This window comes from Spinacia oleracea, chromosome 4, assembly GCF_020520425.1.
Source record: "Spinacia oleracea cultivar Varoflay chromosome 4, BTI_SOV_V1, whole genome shotgun sequence".
NCBI classification, from domain to species: domain Eukaryota; kingdom Viridiplantae; phylum Streptophyta; class Magnoliopsida; order Caryophyllales; family Amaranthaceae; genus Spinacia; species Spinacia oleracea.
In genome coordinates this window covers 22,720,857-22,736,366 of record NC_079490.1, presented here as the reverse complement: position 1 = coordinate 22,736,366, position 15,510 = coordinate 22,720,857, and the positions used below count along the sequence as shown (strand labels likewise).

At 34.2% G+C, this 15,510-nt stretch overlaps 1 protein-coding gene and 1 long non-coding RNA gene across 3 annotated transcripts; both read right to left on the bottom strand.

The window, feature by feature from the left end:
• Positions 1–1,886: 1,886 nt before the first annotated feature.
• On the bottom strand, positions 1,887–7,835 carry LOC110795701 (uncharacterized). 2 transcript variants are annotated; one of them, XR_008918771.1, is made up of 5 exons: positions 7,504–7,835; positions 6,914–7,099; positions 6,695–6,767; positions 2,288–2,486; positions 1,887–2,205 (listed from the first exon to the last, which is right to left on the bottom strand). It is a non-coding gene; the product is annotated as an uncharacterized lncRNA (long non-coding RNA). The 2 variants fall into 2 exon arrangements; XR_002535388.2 differs by lacking the exon at positions 6,914–7,099 and having other exon boundaries at positions 7,504–7,829.
• A 665-nt stretch (positions 7,836–8,500) lies between these two features.
• Positions 8,501–9,322, bottom strand: LOC110795694 (protein FAR1-RELATED SEQUENCE 5-like). The gene has a single exon (XM_022000708.1). It carries the CDS (start codon positions 9,320–9,322, stop codon positions 8,501–8,503), a length of 822 nt encoding a protein of 273 aa, XP_021856400.1.
• Between the last annotated feature and the right edge of the window lie 6,188 nt (positions 9,323–15,510).

Genomic DNA, 15,510 nt, shown 5'->3' with positions numbered 1-15,510 from the left:
TCATATTGACCCTTTATTCTCTTCTTACTCTTTCCTTTAGTATTAGCGCGATCAGGATCAAGCACAATTGTTATTTCAGAATTAGTTGATTCCCCGTCATGTGTTTCTCGTTGTGCTTCAGATTTTGCCTTTTCTTGTTCTGCTATCTTTGCAGCTTCATCTTTTGCCTTTCTTTCTTCTTCCTTTTTTATGATTTCATCAACTGCTTTATTATTAGTTTTAAACCTCTCCTCGATAAATTTTCTGGCCTTTGATATCTTATGCCCTTTCAAAATTAAGTTATAGTATATGTCATATAAAATTTAGTGTTAAGTAAAATATCAACTGTAATTGTAACTATATGAAAATGAACTAACGTAAATTGAAAAAATTACCTTCTGATCATATGTAATCTCCAACCAGTAAAATTGTTGATTTCACCTTTCTCCTTTTTTTATTGTATCAACCCTTTCCCATATCTGTTTCTTTGCATATCTAGTCCATTTTGTTAATGTAACGATCTGCAATTGTATTGATTTAATGTAAATGCAATATTCTCAGACAATGGAAGCACAACCATCCAGATTCTTCAATGTTTTTGCATGTGCAAGTGACGGTTGAATCTTCCATTTTGAATTGAACTTCTTGCCTTGATCCTGTTATATTATTAACATAAAATATAATATATATTATTCAAAAGAACATCTACTCAAAATGTTAAACAAAGATTTATAGTTTTTTACCTGTTATTCCTTCTATCCAGACTTCAAAAAACACTGTTCTTTGAACACTTCCTTTGAACTTTGCACTACTTGCCACAGAAAGCTTGAACTCTTCTTCAAAATCACGGAAAAGTGTTATAGTGTATACATTTGCTACTTGTTTTAATATAGCACTCATACTTAGTTCTGAAGTAGGTATTCCTCTTGTACAGTCAAAGTCGTCTTTTTCTTCTGTTTTTCTCCATCGATTTATTGTAGCTTGAAAAATACTATAGAACTCTGTTAATGTTGTACTTTTATTTGCTTTAAATCCAACATCATGGTTTGTACTTTCACTTCTTTGTGAAGAAAGTATACCGGCAGAAAAAAAAATCTTTACTTAAAGTCGTACACCATTTTTCTTTAAGACCATACAATCTGTTGAACCAGTCATCCTTTTCCAGCTTAAAAGTGTTGATCATAGATTTTCAAGTTTCTTCAAAATCATTTGGTGTTATACACCCACTTAAACACTTGTAGAATGCGTTTTTGAAGTTTTTATCAGACTTCAATAAACCAAATCTACTATTTGCATTTTTACTCAAGTGCCACAAGCATAACCTGTGTCTTGAAGAAGGAAAAACCTGAAAAACAATAATGAATACCTATAGTTACTTTCATACAGAAATAATTACTCTTTCAAAGATATAGTTGCTCTCAAAATAAAATATAGTATTTTCTAAAAGAGTAACTATATTATATTAAGAGTAACTATATGTAAATAAGGGTAACTATAAAAAATAAATAGTAAATATATGTAAAGTTATAGTTATAGTTATTCTCAATATATATATTAATGTTTTTCACTACAACAAAATAAGCTTTTAATAGCGCTTTTTCAATGAAAGACAGCGCTTTAAAAGCGCTGTTAATTAGCAGCGCTGTTAAAAGAATGACAGCGCTTTTTCATTTTTTCCTCATTTAGTAGCATTCAATATATAAGCGCTATTAAAGCTTCAGTATGGCGGAAAATTTTATGATTAATTTAATTTAAATTAATTAATAGCGTGTAACTAAAAAGCGCTGTTGTTTAAGTGAATTTTTTAATTTTTGTCGGGCTCTTTTTAAATTTTAATTTTTAATTATTAAATACCTGTAATAAAATATAAAAACATTTTTGAGCCTACACATAGTAATCAAATTGAATACATATAAGACCCAACTTCATTTCTATCATATCAAATAAATTTCTCGGTGTCTCGTACATAACTTAAAATCATATATGCCTAAATACACAGTAGAATAAAAACACACTACAAAACAGAAAGAAGTATCCTTGTCATATAGTACTTCTTTCAATTTCAAACCAATAAAATAAAATTAAAACGTTCTAGAGAAATTCTATTCGAAAAACATAATTAATACATCACAATATTCACATGAGAAGAACATGACGCGTCCATTGAGCTCTGACTTCATCAATTTGTCCTTGATTATAATTCGGAACATTGCAATCATGAAAGTACTACAAAATGAGAAAATTAACATAATTAGTGACAATGCATATAATAATGTCTAGGCTTAATTGAACAAAGAAAAATACATACATCTTCAAATATTCGAGTTTGCTTATGGTCGATGATCTCTTTCATGTATCTCATGACATAATATCCAGAATCCAAGACATTCTTTTGCCGAGGACACTACACAGGCAAAATACAATCAATTACTTGTATCTGTATCCACTTGGTGCTCATTTTAATTTTCTTCAACAATCCCTTTTCGGTTCGAAAACCAAAAAGTGCTCTGCAAACAAAACCAACATATATTATACATCTATACAGAGACTTAGTTCCAGTGCCAGAAATGGGAGTTTAGCTCAACTAGAAGTTGCGTCTGCACACTGTAAGACAACATATATTATACATCTATACTTCAGTGTTGAATTAGAGTGTATAATCTGAGCTTAGCTAGATGTTTTGTCTGCGGAATTGGATAAAGAAATCAATCATTGTAATCAGAAAAGAACGACATCATCTGCAGGGGGTAAACCACCTACTGCGTTGCCTACTAATGAACAATAGAGAATTCCTGGTGCACAGGCTGTACCTCCTGCATTGCCTACTAATGAACAACAGAGAATTCATATGAGAAATGAACTGAAGGATTGTGTTTTATCTCTGAAGTTTTCGCTTAAAAAACAAGTCACTTAAAGTCATACTTCATTCGGAAGAACTTAAACCCTGCTTATTTTCTATTGTGGTATGAAAAAGAAAATATTGGCTACTGTTGAAGTTAATTTTATCTGCAATTCGTTTTATATAGTGAATGATTCAACATAGCGTTCGGACTCATGTGCCTGAATCAGTAACGCAGTAGCCACATAATTTGTAGAGAATCCAACAGTCAGTCTGGTCTGGTGCTAAATCAGATGTTTCTAGGGCTTGGTTCTGGTTAACCCTGGTCTATTTTGGCCAAGTTATTGTTGTCAGTCAGGCCTTTTCTGTAGTTCTTACTTCCAACTATATTTAGAAGTGACAAAAATCCTATAAATCCCAAGTTTAAGAGTTCTGTCATTTGTGCAATCAATCAGTCAGTCTGGTCTGGTGCTGGCCTTTTCTATTCTATTTATCCCAACTATTTATGACTACTCCTGGTTTGTGGTTCAATCCTAATGTGATGTTTGAATGTTTGTTTCTCCTAGTAAACTATTTTAATCTCAACTAATACTTCGTAGATTATTTTAAGTCTCACTTCAGGTGTTATTTTCTTGCAAGTTTATCTTGTACCTGTGAGCTATGTACAAATGTTAATTTTGTTTTCCTGCTTTGTTCTTACTGTAGAGAGAACCTGGAGCAGAGCAGAAATTCAAAGATATTAGAAATGCTTATGAGGTATTTATGACTACTCCTGCATTAATTTATTTTGCTGCCCTTCATTTGTATTAAGAGATTTGCTGATCTCAAAAGGCACAACCCCTATGTCTCGATCATCTGTTTGGTTGCTATGGAAATGGCTGACAAAACTAGGATCAGGCTAGCTGGCTATATTTTAGAATTTAGACTGCTTCACCTGGTTTCTTGGCTTTGACACCTTTTCTCGCGACTCTAATCTAAGATTATTGGGTACATTTTTATTTGTTGCTTTAATTTCATTTTGCAATTTAAATATCTGATTTATTAATTTTTAGAACCTATTTTTACCTGAATTGCTTACCCATTTTCTGATTTATTTCCAGGTTCAAGAAGAAATACCCGTACAGTTAATGCGGTTGCTACAAAATGGGAACCCAGTAAGGTAATTTTCCTTTCTTATTTTTTATTATGATCTGGGGGTTGATTAAAATTTGAGGTATTAATTCTTAATTTAAATATTGTATGTTTTTGGTAGGTTGTTCCACAGGGTGATGGAGTTTTGATTCGACTTGAGGAGCTTCCTGAGGTATAATCTAATTTATGTTTTAGCTATTTCGTAGTGTTAAACTGTTCTAGTTAATGTTAATATGGAAATTTTGATGCTTTTTGGTTCTTTTTATACAAAACAATATGATGATATAATCATATAATTCTCGAATTAAATGATTACGGTTTTACTATCAATTAAATTTGTTCAAAATTTATCCTTTTGCTTGATATTTTATAAAAATCTATTACAGAATAAAAATGGTTTGGTAGTTTTATTGCCTGTGAAGAATTATCTAAAGCAATGTAGATGACAAAATGTCTTAAATACAACACACTGAGGATAGAAACCGTTATAAGCATTGCTATATTCAATGTTGTTTGTACACTTTTTTTTTTAAGAAGTTGATGTTGCTGATGTAGGTTCTGCACAACTGACAGGGGTAAACAATTGTTCCATTAGCTTAACTGGACTTCTTTATTCAGTTTCACCCTCTCTCTCTCTCTCTCTCTCTCTCTCTCTCTCTCTCTCTCTCAGTTATATGTTTTATGTTCTATGATTTGCCTAAATTTCTAATTGGATAGAAGGAAATACAGAGGTTCTGCATGTCATCACATCGTTCCACCTTTCAAAAACCAGTCAACCAATATCAGTATAATAAGGCAATATTATAAAATGAACATGAGTTTTATTAATCCTTAGTCATGAATTTTCTAAACATAAGGTATAAAACAAGATCAACCAACCAGAGGTAAAAGAAATAGAGATTTAAACTGCATGTATGTCGACTACTCGACTGTCAAGGGCAACTAACATCTTTTATGAGGTCTATCGCATATGACTATTTAGAATCACAACCATGTAGACTTGATTAATCAAACGCAAATCTGTAGACTAGCATTTCTTGCAACAAAATCTTCTCATTTGTTTTATTATTCTCTAGACACAACATGCTTTTAAGGAATGTTCGGAGTAATTCAGGTTGCAGCATACTCAAGGGAATTCTCTAGAAGTCTTTCGAGCTCAAGGTATCCAAATTCCAAAAGCCAAAATCTAGAAGATTCTGATCACGAAGAATGTGAAATAATGATAATAAATCAACCTTTAAACTGTCTACTAGACAATAATCATCATGTAGTTATGTAGCGAAAGCCTGATATAGTTGTTCCAGCAGCAAGAAAGGAATATGAGTCCATGAGTTTTAGAATTCAGAACCTTGAACAAGAACCGTATCGCTTAAGAAAAATCTTCGGTTGAAGAAGATCGCCAAAGAAACAGAAGATCATCAGTCCAAAATGAGAAACTTTGGTTTAGAAAGAAGATCATTTAGTGGTAAAAAGAGGAATATTTCACTTGGACAAGTTACTAGTTGAATTGGTTCAAAGAATATTTCGTCTCAGAGGAAATATGCAGCAGATTATTGAAGATCTTTAGAAGGGTAACATTGTTTGGGAGAGCAAAACTTAAAAGAAGGTTGGCCTAGTGTTCCAGGTTCATGAGGAAAAAACTATCAAATTAAACAAGCAATTTTTTTGATTTCATGAAACCTGGTTATTGATGTATAGGAATCATTTAGGAAAGCAAATAGATGGATTCAAGAATTGCGGAAGCAAGGTAACAACCTATGTCTGTCTATTAACTGTTTCATGATTCAGTTTTTATTTCTAACAATCAGCAAGTCCTTGCATGTTCACGGCCTTTGTTGGCAACAAGACAGACCTTGATGAGAAGAGGGAGGTCGACATTGAGGTATACTAGCGTATTTTGGGATGTCTTGTAAATTGACTCTATTATTATAGAGAAATATTTTTCAGTTTTCAGAACATAATTTTCCCAGAACCAACTCTATGTCAAGAAGCTTTTATGAAGTTACTTAATGGAATAAGATGTTATGGTTACTCAGTTGCATTAATGCCTGGATTGTGTATTACATCCTTGTTCTTTTTCTCGAGGTTCATGTAGGACAATTTATAGCTTTGTTCTGCTGAACTTTCTCGTAAGAGAAATGTACTTGTAGCTGCAGTAAGATTGAGACATTACGTACTTAATCCCCTCAGGAGTTTTCCATTTATAGTGACATAGCTTAAAGAAGTTACTAAGGTCTCGAAGTTTTTCTTTTTGATTTTTATAGGTTTATTGCAAATATGTTGTTGAATGACATTGTTTTAAAAGACAGATGCTAAAACAACACACCAAGTCAGAGGGCAGAACAATGCCTCGACAGATACATTGTGCATTCTTAAGTCTTGTTCTCTTGCACTTGTCTGTAACCCTTCCTACGTTATTTATGAAAACAAAACACTCCAACATTGTTCTAAAATAATAAATAAACAGCTTTCTTGGCTATAACATTGTTCTAAAATATGAAAAAGAAAATCATGGTTGCACAAAATCATCATAATTTCACAAAAACACATATGTACAATATTGTACAGTTGGTTGGATTCAACTAGCAGGCTACTAACATCTGTTCTTTCAGTCAAGATGATAAAAGAACTCAGAAATAAAAGTTATATTCAATGACTCACAAAATTGGGACTATACATGACAGCAGAAATGTGGAATGCCTAAAACAAAAGAATATTCTAACAAAGGAGAAAGAAGTCACTTACATGTCTATAGTCTTACGCAAATCAACTTGAACTCCTTTTCGTGTGCCCTTGTAATTTTCATTGTTTAGAGGATCTGGAAAATAAACAGCATTATTGTACGGGTCAATAACACACAACACCCAATGGGGCCTGTATAATAAGATGTAATAGACAACTCTTTATGATTAAACACAATAAAATAAGGACAAATAAAATTACAAAACTACAGAAACACTATACCATCATTATACGGTGCTAAGAAGACAGGCTAACAAGCTCACTGGGATTGCAGACACACAAGGCCAGTAAGGTGCGGCTACGAAGGCATGCTTGACAAATGGTCTCGTGGGAGTTTCAAATACTCAAGTCCAGCAAATTCTCAACAGAACCCAACCTCATACATCCAATGGTCCATTAAAATTACACCTACGAAACAAAGAACTACCAGTACTGAACTACTCATACATCAAATATTCATCTATGGTTTTCAGTAATATCATAAGACAAGAAAGATTCAAGAAAACAACATCAAAGAATGCCAATATTAATGACAATTAATTTTCAGTAACCCTTAAATAACAAATTATGTTCCAACTTCAGATGAAGACCATGAGAATAAAAAAAGAAGAATAACGACCTTGCAACTCCTAATTTCTAAAATTTACAGAATCAGAAAGTTTCTAACATTCACATAATCATAAAGTTCTAATAACCCCCAACATCCAGTATAACTAGGTGATAAACAAGCATATCAAATTGCTATAAAACTCCCAAATTTAAATTGAAAATCCTGAAAAACCAATTGAATTGCTAATTAAGAAGAAACTCACACTTGATAGTTAACCACGCGCAGCCGGGAAATACATTCGCCAGATAATTGTCGCCGCCGAGAAACGTTCGCCGGAGAAGAAGCTAAATACGAAAACATCTGGATTTGGATTGAAACACTGTAATTTTGGATTTGGGAAATTTCGATTTGAGTCAACATAGATTGGGATTGAACTTTTGGATTTGGATTTAGATTGAACTCTTTCGATTGGAAACTCGATCCTTAACTATGGAAATCGTGGTGGGAGGAGGAGGAAGATGGAGAACGTGGGATATTTACTTATTTAGGCGGTGCGGACGAACTGCTGGGATTTTGGTTCATTAATTTGGTTTTGGCTGGCAGGTGTAAAAATATTCACTACTGTAAAAAAAAAAAAAATTAAGTATAGCTATTAATAACAAATTAAAAGCGTTTAAAGAAAAGCGTTGTATTATATTAAGGTGGAAATTAAAATTTCTTTATTTAACAGAAATATAAAATTAAGTGCTGTTATTTCATATAAATAATAGCGCTTTTTGATAAGCGCTATTAATTAGGCGCGGTTAATTAATGTTTTTGTTGTAGTGTTTAGTTATACTCAGTAACTATATTTTATTAAGAGTTACTATTTTCAAATAAGGCTAACTATAAAAAATAAAGAGTAATTATATGTAAAAGATATAGTTATTTAATATATATTAATGTTTGTAGTAATTTTCAGTAACTTCATGATATATGAAGAGTAACTCTAGTAAGCAAAGTGTTACTATATATAAAGAAGAGTAACTATAGAAAATAAATAGTTACTATGTATAAAATGAGTAACTATTCTAACATAAACAGTGACTATATATAATAGACAGTAACTATAATATATGAAAAGGTACTTGTTCTATTCCAGAAGCAATAGCGGCATCTTGATCAGTGAAAATTGATACAGGGTGCTTTCCTCTCATAGCTTTTAGAAAATTTTCAAACACCCAAACGAAAGATTCAGTTGTTTCATCCCCAATGAAAGCTCAAGCAAACATTGTGTTTTTCCAATGGTTATTGGTACCAACAAATGGAGCACATATGAGATTGTATTTATTGGTTCTGAATGTAGTATAAAAAACTAGAACATCTCCATATATTTTGTAATCTTCTCTCATTATTGAATCCCTCCAAAATAGACACTCAACTTTTCCTTGATCATTGAGTCTTACTCTGAAAAAGAACTCAGCATCTATTGATTGTAAGTCATACAGTTTGTTCACTAGTGTTTGTGAATCCTTGCCATCAATTTGCTTCATTTTTAACTTGTAGCAGTAGTTTAGATGATCAATCATCGTATGACCTACACAGTCTTCTCCACCAGTTTCTATTGACATATATCTATAAGACTCCATTGGTCTTAGACCACATTCTGACATTGCCGCAATAGCTTCTTGTTTAGGCTCTGTCATTTGTCGTTCCGATCGGTGGAGATAATTACTTATTTCTCTTGTCAATGGGTGATTGTGAACCACTACATGCTTTTCTATTTCAAAATCTCCATTTTCATTCTTCTTTACAAATATCTGAGCTTCACATTTTGTTCTTGTTATCATCACTCTCTTTCTCCTTTCTTTCTTCTTTGCATCTGATTGATCATCTTCATTTTTGAGTTCTTTGTTTTTAGGAGTGTCTCTTATTCCAGCAGCAGAGCAGTAGAAGTATTTTCCATCAACAATAGTGGTTCCTTCTTTATGTCTATTCTTCCCTTTTCGTACACTAAAACCAATAATATATAGTAGCATGTTTGCAATATAGATCATAAATCTCATCGGTTGTTTTCCTTGCTTCTTTAAGTAAACTGCCATCTAATTCTTTACCAATGTTTTGTTACTGCTCATTATTTGGATTTTCAAAGATGTTGTGGTTTGTATCAATTGAATGTATTATTGAACCTGTACAAATACAAATATTAGCTTAGTACTCCCTCCGTCCCGGAATACTCGACCCGGTTTGACCGGCACAGAGTTTAAGGGACTTGAATTGACTTATTTAATTTAATAGGTAGTAGTTGATAGTGGGGTATTATTTTAATGTAGTTAGTGGGAAATGTGTAAAGGGGTGGGGTTGGGGGAGAGTAGGGGTTGAATTTTTAATTATTTTTTGTATGGAGTAGGGGGTAGGTGGGTTAATAGGGGTGGAGTGAGAAATAATATAATATTGTTAGAATATTTTCATTTTTAGAAACAGGTCAAGTATTAAGGGACGGCCCGATAAGGAAAATAGGTCAAGTATTCCGGGACGGAGGGAGTAACTCTTTATAAGTTATAGTTACTCTACTATAAATATAGTTTCTCTTTTTAAGTTATAATTACTTTACAGTTAAAAAAGTTACTGTTTATATATAAAAGTTATTTTTTATTTAATATAGTTACTTGTTATATGTTATAGTTACTTTACTATAAATATAGTCTTCTTTACATGTTATAGTTACTCTACAGTTAAAATTGTTTGTGCTTATATGTAATAGTTACTCTTCATTTTATATAGTTAGTGTTTATATGTTATAGTTACTCTACAGTTACTATAAGTCCTGTGTATATGTGATAGTTACTCTACAGTAAATATAGTTCCTCTTTATATGTTATACTTACTGTACTTTAAATATAGTTTCTTTCTAATATAGTTTCTTCCTTTGTGTGATAGTTACTCTACAATTAATATTATTTACTTTTAAAAAGTTATAGTTGAAGGAAATAATTCCCTTGGTCCAAGTATGCATATAATGTTAAGTCTAATAAATGCGGTTCAGTATTAATTAACAAGATAATAATTCAGTGAGATCAAGTGAGCTGAATGCCTAGCTAGAGGCCGCTTCAGTTCAAGTGCAATTAATAATATTAATCCACAGCTTACTCTTGACTGAACCCGTAGGGTCACAACAATAGTACGTAAACGGATCAAGTATTTAATGGCATTAAATACTCCATCTATGGATATTCGGAATCGACGGATCTTGGTTTCAGTGGGAGCTAAGATCGTCAAAGGCAAGCAAATGAATACTCCGGAAAAGATGATATTGCCGGAAACGGAAATATGGATCGTATCTGAAATATAAATATTATCCAAGTCGTAGATGTTGCCGGAAACGGAAACATGGTACGTATCGGAAAATATTAATGGAAATAGAAATATTGCCGGAATCGGAAATATTGCCGGAAACGGAAATATTGTCAGAATCGGAAATATTATCGGAATCGGAAAATAATTCCGAAAACGGAAATATTAAATATTTGTTCGAAACGGAAATTAATTCCGGAATCGGAAATATTAAATATTGTTCGTATCGGAAATGAATTCCGGAATCGGGAATTTAATCGGAAAGCGTATCGTACGAATTAGCATCGGACGAGGCTTGCTAGACGAAGGCCCAGCACGAGGCTAAGCCAACGCCCAGCAAGCCACACGCCAAGTGCTCGACCGGGCCTAGCGCAAGGCCAGGCCCAGCCAAGCACTGGCAGGCGCGCACGAAGCTCATGGACTGCGAGGCCGCATGCGCTGTGCGCTCGGCGTGGTCCGCAAGGCCTGCGTACGGGCGTGCATGCGTGTGCGTGTGCTCGTGTTCGTAACGAATCCTAATCCTATCGAAATTCGTGCATTGATTAAATCCTAATCCTAAAAGATTAAATTTATTATTTAGAGTTCTATTAGGATTCTAATTAATAAATCCATATCCTAGTAGGATTATAATTCCTTTCCATAAACTCTATAAATAAGGGCCTAGGGTCACATATTTAACAGATGATTTTAAAGTATTCAAAGGTAAGATTTTTAAGCAAAAATCAGCCAAACACTTGCAACCCAAAATAGCCGAAAATCCTAAGTAACCTTAAGGGCGATTCTAGTTGGTCAAGCTTAAGGCGGATCTGGACGTGCTGTGGACTATCTACGAAGGGACGACACTTGGAGTCATAAAGACTTCTTCTTGTTCGGTTCAGGCGCAGCTAGGGAGGGCACGCTACAAAGTGTATGCATCTGAATTATGCTAAATGATTATGTGTAAATAATATGTTTCCTGGCTTTATGGTTTTTCCGCATGATTTATGTTTATTCATATGTATCATAACCTAACAGTGGTATCACGAGCCTCTTATTATTTTCATAATCTAAATTGCATGAACATGGTTAAATTTTACAAATTTGCAAAGAATTAAAGGGGTGATTAATTTTCGTAATTAATTGCAAATTGCGTTTATTTAATTATATGTACGCAGTTTTTCGGCAGTTTCTTCGTTACTCATCCAAATCGAGTGATTTTTATGTCAATTCCGCATGTAAAAGGCATTCTAAAATTTTGACAAAAATAATAATTTTCGGGCGAACCCAGAATTCCCAAATTCGAAGCCTAACTATGACTTTTCGGAGGTTTCAGTTTTTCGAACGCAAAAGTTTGTAAATTTAAGATGTTAAATTAAGTATTTGCGATTCTTGTTGATAAATCTTGAGTTTTTGATTGACCTACTATATATGTTTAACAATTATGAATGCCTAGACTTGTTAATTATACAACCTAATTTGTAATTATGATTAATTTGTTGAAATTCGAATAATTTAGAATTGATTTGTTTTTCATAATTAATTAATAATTTTAATTAGGTATCCATGATTAAAATCCACCATAAAAATTGTTAATTTATGTTAAATTTTTAATTTTTATGACCTAGATTTGAATTCATGTTAATCGGAAATTAATTTATTAATAAATTTTTGATTTTTCGCCCTAAAATTATGAAATTAATATGTTATATTAATTTGTAATTAATTTTAAATTAAAAATTTTAAATTTTTATGAAAACTCCCATAAATGTTGCACGCACATAAAAATTTTAAATTTTTATGAAAACTCCCATAAATGTTGCACGCACAAAGCAATGGAAGCTACGTGTTACCCTTAAGGGGTGTTGTATAGTGCGGGCACGAGACGACGAGCAAAGGAGCTCGTCGCCCGTGCGGTACGAATGCAGCGAGCAACGAGCGTGGCATGCGCAAGGCTGTGCGCCTAAGGGGCGTGTGCTACGCGTTTGGGCGATGGGGCAACGGGCGAGCAATTGCAGCGAGCAAGACAAGCACGCGTGGGCAGCGATGGATGCTGCGCCACACATGCGCTGCCTCGTTAAGCAGCACGCCAAGGCAGTAGCCAAGGCAGCGACAAGCGCAGCACAACGTGCACGCGGGCAGCGTTGGCTGGCCTGTCCAGCGAGCGTTGCCCAGCAGCGCGCCAAGGCGTTGGGCGAGTGGGCTGCGCGCAAGCGTGGCTCGCTGGGCCTGACGCATTGGTGCGTTGTTGCTTGGGCTTTGCGGTACGATCAATCGAGTGACAAGGGGTTTGTTGCTTGTTGGACTTGACGAGGTATGGGCGCAAGCCCATGGCCTTGTCTTGACCCGATTGGTTCGTTTTAAATTTTAATTTGAATTTTTCAGTTCGAAAATAATTTTAATTTACGTTAAAATTAATTAACTACAAAAAACCCCTTTGGAGTCGCCTCTTAAGCACCTATAGAGTCGCCTGAGGGGCGACTCCACAGGGGGCGACACTATAGGTACCCTCTTTACATGTCGCCTGTGACCCGACACCATATGGTGGTTTATGTGTCGCCTCTTATCTTGGACCCGACTCAAAAAGACAAAATTACATGTTTATATATTTTTTATGAGTCGCTTGCTTCTGTAGAGGCGACACGTATAGTAGTCTATGGTGTCGCCTTCTTCATATAGGCGACGCAGATAGTAGTCTATGGTGTCGCCTGTTTCTTTAGAGGCGACAAGTAAAGAAGTCTATGGTGTCCCCTACTTCTTTAGAGGCGACGCGTAAAGTAGTCTATGGTGTCGCCTGATTCCATAGAGGCGACTCCTAAAGTAGCCTATGGTGTCGCCTTATTCCTTAGAGGTGTCGCATAAAGTAGTGTACGACGTCGCCTTCTTTTTGAGGTGACACCTTTGCTATTTATTTTTATTTTTTACGGTAAAATAATTACAGCCTATGTAGGATTCGAACCTACATATATGTGCAATGGCACATTGCTCTACCAATTGAGCTAATAGGCTTTCAAAAATAATTGATGGTAGTAATACTTGAAATAGAACTATGACCAAATAAAAATTATTAGGCCTTTAAAGAGAAACAAGGAGCTGGAATAGAAAATAGGCCAGAAATTGTATAGTGTAAGACAATTCTCAAACACCAAATAATCACCAAGTATGTACTTCCACAGTTCAACTAGCAATTGCTAAAAATCACACATTTTTCATGCTCGGAATTATGAGAAGCTAACAAACAACTGGCCACATTGCAAGTAACCACTAAGTCCTTGCCTGATTAGACTACGGTCATCAAACATACTGTTTGGAGAGTAACAACCCAGCAAAAACTCCCAGACAGCACTACGGATCTATAGAGGGGTGGACACCCTATCACAAATAAAGATGTAAAGAACATAAACAACATTTAGTTTCAAAATGAGATATGAACAATTAATCTGCTACAAAATATAAGAGAAAGAAAACAGTATTAGTATAATTCACATTGCACAGTGAACAACCCAGTCAACAATAAACCAGTCTCAAATTACGCATAATCACCATAACATCCATGAAGAAAGACAACAACTAAAGTAGATAGAAGAAGCTTCCACACAAAATACCATTAGCAAAAGTAAAAGGGAGAAAAAAAGAAACCCTTTACTAACAAGGGAAGTCAACTGAACCAAAACAGGAAAAAGAACACATAAAAGATTTACCCCACATTCAATCTGTCTTGGTACTTTTGCAATAGAGAATGAAGCATGCCACCGGCCTCCTTGCGCTAAGAGTTTTTCCTGTATGTAGAATTGTATAATCAGATCATACTACCAGAGGATAAACACATCATCAGTCTTATACAAGACAAGATAGAGAAAATTACTGATACATTTAATCAATGTTAACCATAGTAAACTAAAAGCTCTCTACAGCTACGCATCATGCAAGTCTTATACCAAATAGAACATGAGATAGAAGTAGCCGTGCCATATCAATGCAGCTTACAAGCAAAGAAGACACCAATTGCAGATATTAATCGCTCAAAAGAAGTCAAATTAACTTTGGATTCTAACTCTCCTCAAGGAGAATTCTTAGCTCTTGATAAGAAAATGTAAAGTCACTGAAATTTATTGGACGGGTTCTTAAAATACAGAATCGTCTGAGCAGCACAACAATTGTATGAGGCTATGAGCTAACTCACTAGACTTTACTAGAGAGTCCACAACACAAGCTCCTAGCATTGAATTTCCATTAACCGGTCCTTTTTTTCCCGGGCATGGAAACCAAATTCATTTGTATTCATTGTCTTTTTACATGGAATACAAAGCTAAATACATACACAATACACTGGTTCAATTTAAATAATAGCAAATTTATTTTGTGACCATCACACCAAAGGTGTATAACTATTGTAAGTTAAGCCAATTGGACTTAAGAACAAAACAGAAGATCTATAGTTGTATAGCACCTTGTATACCTGGAATTAAAACGGTAAAACCTATGGATCGATGTTAAGTCGCTTTAGCGGTGGGTCTCTTAGTGAGAATCATATGAGCACACACGCAGTGCTCGGTTTACATTAGATTAAGTCCATGTGTTGATATATTGAGTTAAACATGCTGGTATGACAGATCAGAATAAGAACAATATCTGTCTAATGCAAAAATAGGATCAACAGATTGAGCTAAAGAGAAGAAAAGGAAAGAGAGGAGTTATACCTCCCCTGTAATTTGAGGTTCATTATTGTTCAACCTTGTCGCATACGTTGAGCTATCAAAACATCAACAATTAAGATCTCCCATAGTATAATACAAATGCTACTATAAAATAAAATAAAAAGCATACCAAATTAGCCAAAAAGATGAGGGAAAGTCATAAACTCATAAAAAAATATTCTAACCATATACCAGATGAATTATTCCCTCACCTAGCATCTTAGAACAACAAAAAAATGAAAAAGAGAGGCGTCAAAGATGAA

Excerpts from the sequence above, each read along its gene's own strand:
- LOC110795694 (XM_022000708.1), bottom strand. The coding sequence starts at position 9,322 with ATGGCAGTTTACTTAAAGAAGCAAGGAAAACAACCGATGAGATTTATG.